At 36.4% G+C, this 12,168-nt stretch overlaps 1 protein-coding gene across 1 annotated transcript; it reads right to left on the bottom strand.

Moving 5' to 3' along the window:
- Positions 1-293: 293 nt before the first annotated feature.
- LOC104100675 (homeobox-leucine zipper protein HDG11-like) lies at positions 294-4,972 on the bottom strand. Its single transcript, XM_009607955.4, has 10 exons — positions 4,255-4,972; positions 3,834-3,951; positions 3,531-3,719; positions 2,962-3,426; positions 2,728-2,829; positions 2,427-2,639; positions 2,158-2,338; positions 1,700-1,968; positions 1,298-1,387; positions 294-1,207 (listed from the first exon to the last, which is right to left on the bottom strand). The coding sequence occupies exons 1-10, from the start codon at positions 4,365-4,367 to the stop codon at positions 806-808; spliced, it is 2,142 nt and encodes a 713-aa protein (XP_009606250.1). The 5' UTR covers positions 4,368-4,972; the 3' UTR covers positions 294-805.
- Positions 4,973-12,168: the final 7,196 nt, after the last annotated feature.

Raw genomic sequence — 12,168 nt, forward strand, 5'->3', positions numbered from 1 at the left:
TGTAACATTATTTGTACATCAACCAGACGGGGTTGTACTAATATTACATCTTGGTACGGTACTATTTCTCACCATAAATCTCCATTAGAACAGCGAGAGAATTAAGGCCTCTATTGATGTTAGCACACAAGCTTTCTCTATGGGTCGCTGTTTTGGCCCCACCATGGTGGCCCATGGCTCTCCTTTTTTTTCTCACACATTGGACCACATTTTGAATAAATGTACAACTCCAGAAGGAAATATACAAATATGGATAGAGAGAAATAGACAGATGAGAACGTAATTAAACTCTATTTTATAGAAAAATCAAATCCATTAGATTGATGAAAGTAAGTTAATGCATAGAAGTCAATACCCGAACCATACAATTTTCTTGCCTGAACAGAGTACAATCAGAGGCACTTTCTACCCAAGAAATTTTCTTGAAAGGGATGTGATTTGTGAGAGAAAGAAAAGTATGGTGCGTTCTTGACTCCCTCTTTTAAGCAGAAATGGAGGTTCAAGAAAACCAAGAATTGAGAAAAAACAAAAGAAAATTAACCAAAAATAAAAAATAAAAAAAATTGTGGAATAATGGTAGTGCGTCCGGACACCGCTACCGCTGTTGAAAAAGAAAGTAAAAAAAATAATAGGAAAGACTATGAGTTGTCAAACTGTAATAAAGCTTTTGGCAGGAGCAGTAAGCAGCATATGGATGTACTAAGCATTGTGTCAGCTCCTGCAGGCTATTGATGAAGAAGCATAGCATTGATAATTCTCAACTAAATCCAAATAGATCTCTTCATTGAATTCATGAGCTAACTTCTCAGGAAGTGGAGCAATTCAAGGCAACTTTAATTTGGTGGATAGTGTTGCCTATAAGGTTATTAACTGTGCTTACTGATTCTGGGCTCATTTTGGCGGATGATGACAAACTGCTCACCAAAATCTGGAACACAACAGTAACAAGTGACCCCTCTGATCCATTGTCTCCCATTGTACCATTATTTGTGCTGCTGTATGATGCCTCGTTGGACCTTTGGCCTTGTCGTCCATCCGGCGATATCGTAAAACCGGAAGGTAGCAATGGGATGTAAGTGGTGTCTTCACCACTCATTGCAATATTGATGGATGGTAAATCCACTGGGCTGTAGATTACTAGTGAACCTGATGAGTCTATGCAACTTTCTTGAAGTATCAACATGTTATTCTGGCTAGTATTATAGGCCTGCATCGTAATTTAAAGAGGAAAAAATAAAGGAGGGGGAACCCAATCATTTCATTATTTGTTAAATATAGGATGGATTTTGGATATTACCCTGAGCACAGAAATACAGTTCCCTGAGTGAGAGCCATTTGCAATGTGAGCTACCTCTTGTACTGGATTTTGGTTGGAAAGGACATCCCACTGTGTCAAGGACAAAAATACCAAACTGATGAATTCTCAAAAGAAAGAATATGTTTATTATTGCACCGAGCAATCAAGATAGATGTAGTTAAATTTTAGTAAATCAATTTTTTTACACTAATTTAAACTTGTACTGAAAATGGAGATAATACCAGCTGTAATTCCACATAACACAACATGGTGCAGAATTTTAGTGGCAAGGAAGTCTTTCCTTTTTCTACTTTTTCCTAACAAACAATCTACAATGTACTGCAAAATAAATGTATAATGGTTTCTGTTCAAATTCTAGGAGGTTAATAAATGTATCCACACCTGAGGTCGAGTCATTTCGTCCCTGAGGAAATTGAAGATATGTTGTGAAGGAACAGGGAGCCAAATGGTGGAAGCTGCACTGATGATTACGCCATTGGGCTGGCCGGGGTCAATGCTCTTTTGAAGTGTGGCTCTGATTTCAAATTCATCCAATCCGGAAATGGCGTTCCATTGGTGTCCATTGGACGGGTTGATGCTGGCACAGAAATTGCTCACCATTCTTTGAGCCAATTTCATCATGCTCTTTTTTCCTTCTGGTGATGGAATCACTGCAACCATTACATCAAGCACATTATTTTTTCTTACTACATTTGATAAGAAATTTTATCTCTGTGAGCTTCACAAAACATAGGTTGACGAATTCTAGAGTTAAATTGATACAAAGACTCATATATCCGACTTCTTGAACTCGTACATTGAAATATTCAACATAAAAGCACATGTTCCATTCATAATACCTCTTCCAAGTTCACGGGAAGACTTGCCGCTGACCATTAGACAAGCATATCTCTCACACAATCTTTGAAGAGAACCAAGCCATCTCTCTGCTCCAAATGCCATGCCACTATGTATAAGATCTCTATATAGCTTATGAATTAAACCTTTCTCTTCCACTTCTACGTGTTCCACCCATGTAACCTATTCCACAGTAGAATTAACCAATTAGATGTAGTACTAGAATGGAAAGATAGCACTCAATCACAAAAATTATGATTGTAGAGACAACCTTGGAATAACCATTGGGCATGTCTTGTATCAAGCATCCAGATGGGAGCCTATGAACCTTACATGAAGAGGAAGGATACTGATTTTCTTGAATAATATCATAGGAAACATCAACAATTGCCCATGAACCTTGCTCAATCTGCTGGCAAAACCTAAGGAAAAACGATTGTCGCATCGGGACCAAAGGTGAAAGCGCTTGCAATTCTTCATACATCTGCATGTAGCCAGACTAATTGTTTCAGCCTCTTGAACAAAAAATATGAATATGATTTCAAGTAAAAAAACAAGTATATCTTCTTTACCAATTGCAATGTACTACTTCGGCCGCCCATTACACCACACGATATTCTTTCAATTGTTCTTGCCTTTGAAACAACCGTAGGAAAGAATTCCACCCACTTGTTCTACAAAATTACAACAACAAAAGAAGGAAAACAACGATAAATGTGAGATTGGTTTAACTTCTATATACTAACAGTATACATTTTAAAATCCGAAAAAGTAGAACTAGAGATAGAGAGAGAAGATAAACTAACCGCATCCATAAACATGTTAACTAATGCTAAACCATTCATGATCACAACACCTGAATCCCTGGAAGCCTCAATGCAAACATTTGGATTTTTCAACGAACTGTTAGCCCTCGGAAAGATTTGGTTGTAACTATCAAGGTCAAGTACGTCTCTGCCATCAGTTGTGGACTTTGTCCACAAAGGTTCATTGGTTTGCAACAATCTAATCAATTCCTCCATGGAATTGCCAGCAATATCAGCCATAAGTGACTTATCCATGTCTGAGATGTTCAATGTAGGAAATGGTAAACTTGGAAGAGTACTCATTGAACTTCCTGGGAGAAGATGGAGATCAAGGGACGGGCCAGTTAGTCCAAAACTAGACATGGACATTAAGTTTAATGAGGACGGATGAATAGGTTGTACTGGTGGGAGTTGCGAAATAGGCCTCCCTATATACTTAGCAGCAATGCTTGAAATTTTATCAAGCTGCATAGGCCAAGAAAAGGAAATAAGATAAAGGGAAAAAGAGCAATAAATTAAACAGATTTGATTTGGACAAGAAATTAGATAATAAATGAGTGAACATAGACCTCTTCTTTTAGTTGCATATTCTCCATTCTCATTTTTTGTTCATCAAAATAAGAGTCTTCAGTAACTGAAGGGCCTCCACAAGATGGACATATCACATTCTTGATGGCTTCCCTTATTGCTATGTTTTCACGTCTAATTCTATCATTTTCTGCTCGAAGCGCACAATTATCTGCTCGCTCAAGTTGACTCTAAAATTCAAAAACAAATTTAACACAAAGAAGGCTATCTTTGTTAATTAATCCATCAAAATAGTGGAGTACTACTTTCAAACAAATTACAAATCAGATAAAAAGATGTTTCACCTTCAATTGAGTCCTTCTATTTTGGAACCAAAACTTTATCTGACGAGGAGCCAAACTCAAATCCTTGCTTAACTGCAATCTGGACTTGTCGTCTGGATGAGGACATTCTTTGAACACCCTAGAAAAGTACAAACACCAAACTTCCTTATTATTGAAACCAAAAAACTAGCACGTAGTACTAAAGGAAATTAAAGCACACCAACATGACTATATTTTATTTTTTCTATAGATTTTACTTGTATGGAATGACAATTGATAACTGTTGAACTAGCAAACTGATTACTAGTTAAAATACCACTGAGAGTTTCACACTTAAGTGTATACAAGTTAAATCATTAATTTTCCGATAATATTCAAAAGGAGAAGTGAGAAATGCAAAATGAATGGTTTTGTGGTTCTGAAATTGCAGTATCTTTCTTACGCTTCAAGCCTTTGAATTTGGTGTGCTGTGTGCCGATGGAAACGTTTCTTTTTCCGGTGAGTTTCAGAGGCATCGACGCCGCCGCTGCTGCTGGAGGTAACACCATATTCCATTGAGGATCTTTACTGGGAGAAATCAATAAAACCTTGGATAAAACCAATAGCAATAATAACTCGATCGTGCAGTAGTAGTAGTAGTCCTTGTTTTCGGGATATTGTACTTAAAATTCAGTACTTATTCCCGTCATATAAATGGTTTTTAGTAATCAAGTACACTAGTAAAGACTTTGTAATGAGAAGTGATAGTAATTATTATTAATATTACTAAGAAGTAAGTAGAAAGGTGGAAATCGTAAGAGTTACTAGTATGGATATATAGGAAGAAGAATATAATCTAATAAGAAAACCAAGAATGGACTATATATGATGAAGATATTATATATAAAGGAATTAAAGAGTGGAATACGAAAAGGAAATATCAAAGATGGTATAGCATAGTAAGAGGCAAGACTTATGGTTCAGTTCATGCGTTGTAGCAAAGAAAACGGGAGAATGTTGGAATAAGTAACGGACGGAAAATGAGAGATACATATATACAATGTAATGAGAATGATTTCAAAGAGAGGATTTGGTGGAGAAAATTAGAAAAAACGGATGGAAAGAAAATAAATCTCTGAGAGAGAGAGAGGGGAAGGTGGGAAGTAATTAAGACGGGATTGGAAAATGTGGGAGAGGGGGAAGAGAGAATGAATATATAAATTATATATAGCAAGGAGGGAAGACAAATGCATAAATAATTATGGGAGGACCATAAATAAAATACAGCACGAACAACTTTTTTTTTTCCCTAAACAAGTTATACTGGAATTATACTGTGACGATTATAATATGAGAGTCAAATAACGACATAATTATATAGTGGGTATATTTTTTAGTAAGTATTTCAATTGATTAGAAATGGAATATGCGGAATACAATATAAACAACTCCCTCCATTCTCTTTTACTAGTCCTATATTGACTCCACATGCCACTTAAAAATTATTTATTAAGGATCTATTTTACTAATTATCCTTGTTGATGGTTATTAAAGTTGTAACTACAATAATTTGGGGAGTGTGAGTATTTAATACGAGGTAATATTGGATGAGAATAATAAATCTTTCTTGATTTGCTAAAAGGAACAAGTAAAAAAGAAAAATTTATTCCTAGTATAACAGACAAGTAAAAGAAAATAAAAGGAGTATGCGTTTAATTTTGCAATAGATAAACTTAGATAAACTTTTATTTTTAAATTTTAACCTTGTTCTTCTTAAAGGACTTTGGAAGAAAGTTATGGAGAAGGATACTTTTGTCAATGTCATTTGGTTGCTTTTATTTTGGGATTGTTATCCCACGTGAATGTAGTATAAAAATAATTTTATAACTAATCCGAGATTTCTAATAATAGAAATAAAATTCAACCAAACACATAATTAAACAATCCCATATTTTTCATATCCCATGAACCAAAGGACCCTTAGACATTTGATATTCCAAACTATTATATCTATTGATTTGAATTCAAGTCGAATAGGCCAGTAAAGGAGGAACAAGTTAAGTTCTCTATCAAGAGATTTTTCTATTTTCAAAACTTAATTAAATTCAATGACTTTATTAAGATTCGAAAGATTTCAACAATCTCACTACGTTCTTTGTTCGTACAAAAATTAGTGCTACTACTTACCTACAAGTCTACAACCGACTCACACACTATAGGAAGACTCCCTGTGTGTTGTTGTAACCGACGGATTAATTATTTGATCAAAGAGTAGAATTGATTCGTAGGAATGGTTTCTGGCTACTGTTACTCTTTCATAAGTTGTTTAGCGTATAAATCAAATCGGAAAATCGCACCACATTGAAAAGTTAAATTAAATCGATTAAAAAATTCGATTATGTTTGATTTGATTTGGTTTAATATTGAGTAAAAAATTCGAACCAAACCGACATATAAATATATAATTTTTATATATACTTTTAAAAATTTTCATAAAATTTTCTTTAGAAAATATCAAGAAATATTTAAGATTCTCCTATGTGATGTAATATTTAGTAAAATATGAAGTGCTCTATCTTTATTAGCTTTAAATAATAGGTTGTATGATTACTTTATTATCAAGTATTGGTGAATGTGTCAATCTCTTTGTTCTTCCATATTCATATTCAAGATCTATTATATTCTTATATCTTTTTTGAATTTGAAGTGATATTTTGATAATTTAAAATTAAATAGAACATATTATTATCTTGGTATCATATTGATTTTATATTTAATTGTTAAATTCAGTTAACCTTGAAAGTGTACATCAACAAAAATTATATATTGTCAGACGACTAAAAAAATAACTATCATATGTTACTAAGAAAATTCTCCCATAAGAATATGTTAATAGATCATACGTTAATCAATTTTTTTAATTTTTACTAAATAAATATTTACTTATCAAAAATTTAATAAAGTAAGATTGAAATAATATTTATGCAACAAAAAAATCCAAAAATCCCGAAAATTCGGCAAAACCGAACCAATCCAAACCGATATAGTTAGTTTGATTTGGTTGTGATAAAAATCGAACCAACCCGGTCCATGTACACCCCTAGTTGTTTGAACACTACACTATTTTCATCTTTTTTCCTAGTTCAAAGTACCAGGCTGACTTAGTCAATAAGCAAAATTATATTACAAGGCTGGTGAAATGAAGTGGTCCAAGGTAAAGTGGAAACAAAGAAGGCGGCGTACCTGAAGTTAGTGGGGAGCATAGGTGAAGAGGAGAGGCGAGTGTACATGGAGAGGTATAAGGCAGCTAGGAAGGAGGCTAAGTTGGCGGTCACAGAGGCTAAGATTGCGGCTTATGGTCGTATGTACGAGGAATTGGGGAAAAAAGGTGGGGAGAAGAAGTTATTCCAGCTGGCCAAGTTGAGAGAGAGGAAGGCTCGGAATTTGAACCAAGTGAGATGCATCAAGGACGAAGATGGTAGAGTATTGATGGAAGATGCCTAGATTAAGAGGAGATGGCAGACTTACTTTCATAAATTTCTGAATGAAGAAGGGGATCGGGATATTGTGCTAGGCGAATTGGAGCATTTCGAGAGTCACCATGACTTTGGGTACTGTAGGCGTATCGAGGTTGAGGAGGTCGTGGGAACTATGCGTAAGATGAGTAGGGGCAGAGCGACCGGGCCAGACGAGATTCCGGTGGAATTTTGGAAGTGTGTGGGGAGAGCAAGTTTGGAGTGGTTGACTAGGTTGTTTAATATTATTTTTAAGAGGAAGAGGATGCCGGATGAGTGGAGGTGGAGTGTACGGTGGTTCCATTATATAAGAACAAAGGTGATATCCAGAGTTGTAACAATTATAGGGGTATCAGATTACTGAGTCATACCATGAAAGTGTGGGAGAGGGTGGTTGAAGCGAGGGTGAGGATGACAGTGTATGTATCCGACAACCAGTTCGGGTTCATGCCGGATCGTTCGACTACAGAAGCTATACACCTTGTTAGAAGGTTAGTGGAACTATACAGAGAGAGGAAGAAGGATCTGCACATGGTGTTTATTGACCTAGAGAAAGCGTATGACAAGGTTCCTAGAGAAATTCTCTGGAGATGCCTGGAGGCAAAATGTGTGTCGGTTCCCTACATTATGGCGATTAAGGACATGTATGATAGGGCTAAGACTCGGGTAAGGACAGTAGGAGGCGACTTTGAGCATTTTTCGGTTGTAATGGGGTTACACCAAGGTTTTGCGCTCAGTCCGTTCTTATTCGCCCTGGTGATGGACGCGTTAACACACCATATTCAAGGGAATGTGCCATGGTGCATGCTATTCGCCGATGACATAGTTCTGATTGATGAGTTGCGAGCCGGTGTTAACGAGAGGCTGGAAGTTTGGAGACAAGCTCTTGAGTCTAAGGGTTTCAAGCTGAGTAGGACGAAGACGAAATACCTGGAGTGTAAGTTTAGCGCTGAGCCAGGGGAAGAGGGCGTGGCTGTGAGGCTTGATTCGCAGGTCATCCCGAGTAGAGGCAGCTTCAAGTACCTTGGTTCTATTATCCAGGGGAGAGGGGAGATCAAATAGAATGTCACACACCGTATTGGGGTAGGATGGATGAAGTGGAGGTTAGCATCTAGAGTCATGTATGACAAGAGAGTGCCACCGATACTCAAAGGTAAGTTTTATAAAGCGGTGGTTAGACCGGCCATGATGTATGGGGTTGGGTATTGGCCCGTTAAGAACTCACATATCCAGAAGATGAAAGTAGCAGAAATGAGGATGTTGTGGTGGATGTGCGGGCACACTAGGATATATAAGATTAGGAATGATGATACATGTGGCTCCCATTGATGACAAGATGCGGGAAGCGAGGCTTAGATAGTTCGGACATGTTCAGAAGAGAAGCCCAGATACTCCGGTACGGAGGTGTGAGCAGCTGGTTGTGGATGGCACGAGAAGAGGTAGAGGGCGGCCTAAGAAGTATTGGGGAGAGGTGATCAGGCAGGATATGGCGAGGCTCCAGATTTCCGAGGACATGACACTTTATAGGAAGATGTGGAGGTCGAGTATTAGGGTTGTAGGTTAGGAGGTAGTTAAGTCGTGCCTTACTTCGTACCATTGTGGGACTAGCCATGTAAGGTTTTTGTCTAAGATAGCTAGTGGTAATGTTGTAGCTTACTATTTCGCTTTTCAGTGTATGTCCTATTTACTAGCTATCGCTTTTGCTTTGCATCTTTCTTCTAGATTTCATAGTGTTCCTATTTTTCTTATGATTATTGTGGTGATACTAATATTTACTAATATTGTCTCCCTTTGCTTTGCATCTTTCTTCTGGATTTCATGGTGTTCCTATTTTATCCTATGATTGTTGTTGTGATACTAATATTGTCTCCTTTTTGTCCTTTTGTCTTTTTATTTTTTTTGAGTCGAGGGTCTTTCGGAAACAACCTCTCTACTCCTTCGGGGTAGGGGTAAGGTCTGCGTACACACTATCCTCCCCAGACTCCATTAGTGAAATTTTACTGGGTTGTTGTTATTGTTGTTGTTGTTGTTGTATATTACAAGACTGATCAGTCAATAAGAAAAATTATCAAGGCTCTATCTTGACTTCATTGAAATTTAACTACAAAAGTGTTGCTTTAATTACCCGATACACCAATTTGTAAGGTGTGGCGACCGGCCCAAATTTGAACACTTCTCCCTTTCAAATTTTTTATCAAATAAATACATTTCTTAAATCTTCATTTCGTAGCTTCAAGAAAATAGTATACTTTTATTTTTCATCAATGACCAATATAAGCAAGGGCAGAGGTAGAAACCTAGATACGGGTTCTGCTGAACCCAATAACTTTTGTTTAGATAATATATTTGTATTAAAATTTTTATTAAATATGTGTAAAAATTAAATTTAAAGCCCAATTATTAACATTTGAAATCATCATTTTAAAAATTCAGAAAATTAAAATTCTGGCTTGCTCTCATAATAGAAGTGTTATTCCGTCCTGCACCAAATTTTACATAGTTATATGTGAGTATTCAAAGGCCAACTCATGAACAATAATTGATATTGTAAATTCGAACTCATGGCATTATCTTTAAGTATACGTGATCATCAAGTAATAAAGTGTTAACTAGAGTATCGTTTTTACGAGGACTTGTTATCAACTATTAACTAAATTAGACTATCCTAATTATCTAAACAAAGAATAAACTCAAAAGTATTTAATTCTAAATTAATTAAACTAAAAAAAAAATAACTAATGAACCTTAAACGGAGCAAGAACAAATTTTTATGTTATCAATATGATGAGAACGATCTAGGGTTATGGGCTATCTAACATTTCTATCGTATTCTTCAACTGATTCAACTTCTTAATTTGTCTAGTTTACTAGTTGACCGATCATACATATGACTAGCATGCTTCCGCGGTACTATGTGCCTATTATCAATATATCAACCCTATATCCCTATTATATGGAATCTCTGAAGACTGAATAAAATTCGGTATTCAACTGAGCATGACTATTAGGTATATCTTATCCTAACTGCAAAATCACTCCCGAGCTATGAGTTCAGAAACAAGCTCTACTCAATCCTATTTGCAATTTAGAATTTTTTTCTCCCAAGTTTAACTCTAGATTCGTAGATAATATTCAATTGGTAATCAAGCAATCAAATAATTAAGTACAAGATTGAATAAAACTAATATGATAAATCAAGAAATAAAAATCAGTATTCAAATAACAATAGTCATGAAAGAACCAAAATCCTAGAACATGAAATTTAGCTCCACATAAACATACTAGCCAAACGATAAATCAACCAACGAAACACACAAATCACCAAGTTTGGCAAAAGAAAAGATAAACTTCAAGCTCCAAGGACGTTCCTTACTCTCCATAGGTCAAAAGTTCTGAAAAAATCGTATTTAAGGTGTATTTATAGATAGAGAAGATGTTTTAGTTCAATTCCATGTCGACTGGGAAAACTGGTACGCGCCCTTTGAACGAGCTATCAGTTCCCTTTTTTCCATCTTGTTCCTCGCGTTGGCTTACACAATGGCCTCAGTTCATTGTTTTGAGCGAGAGCTAACTCTGGCTCTGTCGGCCTTTGCCGTGAACCTTTGAACGTGCTGTCTTCAGCTCTTTTTCTTGTGTCTTTACTCCCCATTTCGCACCATTCATCAGCTTTTGATCCACTTTTGTCCAAACACATACCTATGTTTACCCGAAAAATGGATAGAGTTAAATTTATACGTAGTTCTAAGGATATATGATATAGCTAAATACAAATCGTAAGGATAGATAGAAATATCAAATATGGATTGCAAAGAATGCAAAATAAATAAGGTCGTAAAGAAGATGATTTTTAGGACTAAGCAAGATGAATCAATTTATGAAGCTTAAAAGAGTAACTCTTGAATATAGGAGAATATGGTGCTTGAATTACAATGTAAGCCAAAGAACTGCCCTCTACAGAAATGTAGCCATCCTCTTTATAGTGGAGGATCCTACTTTAGATATAATTAAAAATACATAGTGGAGAACCCATGATAAATCAGCTTTTTTCTAATTTCCGTCGAGATTCTCTCCCTTAGTGTGTTTGCAACGGCTCTTGTTTGTGAGCTCGAGCTCGATCGGCCTCAGTGCTGGTCGGTATTGCTTCTAGAGCTCGATGTGGACTCGGAATCAAGTGATGATTCAGGCTCGATATCGGTTGGCCTCTACCCCTTAAGCTCGAAATTATCTCATCATAGTTTGATTCGGACCCGAGCTCGATAATGACTTCGAACTCGGTATTTGACCTATACCTGAAATCTGAAACTCGTTCATACCATCTTCGGAACCCATCTCAATATTACAAAATCTTTCTTCGATCCATTATGTTTTGACCTCGATCGATCGTACGAAGGCCGAAATCAATTTCGACCGTATACAGATAGTCCCCTCGTTTCTCGGGGAGGATGTGGTGAGAAACGATATGATTTCTCAATGATTCGATTGGATATATGCTGACGTTTGCATCGAACCCGACCATGACGTCCGTGATAGTTGTCTGTCGGTTTAACTTATCCAGGCATTTAATGCGTGTCAGATGGTGGTCGGCCACCGCTGATATTGAACCGTCATTGCTTCAATCTATAAATAGCCATTCCTTCCACTATTTATCACTTTTACGTCTTCAATCTTCAAAAAACTTTTAAGTTCTTTTTCGTCTCTTCTGAGTTCATTCACTGATCTATGACTCTTTTCTGCAAAATTCTTCTTCTAAACCACCAAATCTTTGTCACCTTCTTTAAACCCACATCAAAAACCGTCCCCCAAAAAGAAAAAGCTTCTTCTTCCCAATTTGCCGTCGACAAAACAACGGTGGATCCACGGCC

Source organism: Nicotiana tomentosiformis, chromosome 6 (assembly GCF_000390325.3).
Source record: "Nicotiana tomentosiformis chromosome 6, ASM39032v3, whole genome shotgun sequence".
Lineage (NCBI taxonomy): Eukaryota > Viridiplantae > Streptophyta > Magnoliopsida > Solanales > Solanaceae > Nicotiana > Nicotiana tomentosiformis.

Coding starts and splice junctions, on each gene's coding strand:
- LOC104100675 (XM_009607955.4), bottom strand. CDS start 4,367: ATGGAATATGGTGTTACCTCCAGCAGCAGCGGCGGCGTCGATGCCTCT. Junction 2,830..2,961: donor TTAACATGTTTATGGATGCG/GTTAGTTTATCT, acceptor GTAATTTTGTAG/AACAAGTGGGTGGAATTCTT. Junction 1,969..2,157: donor TTCCCGTGAACTTGGAAGAG/GTATTATGAATG, acceptor TAATGGTTGCAG/TGATTCCATCACCAGAAGGA.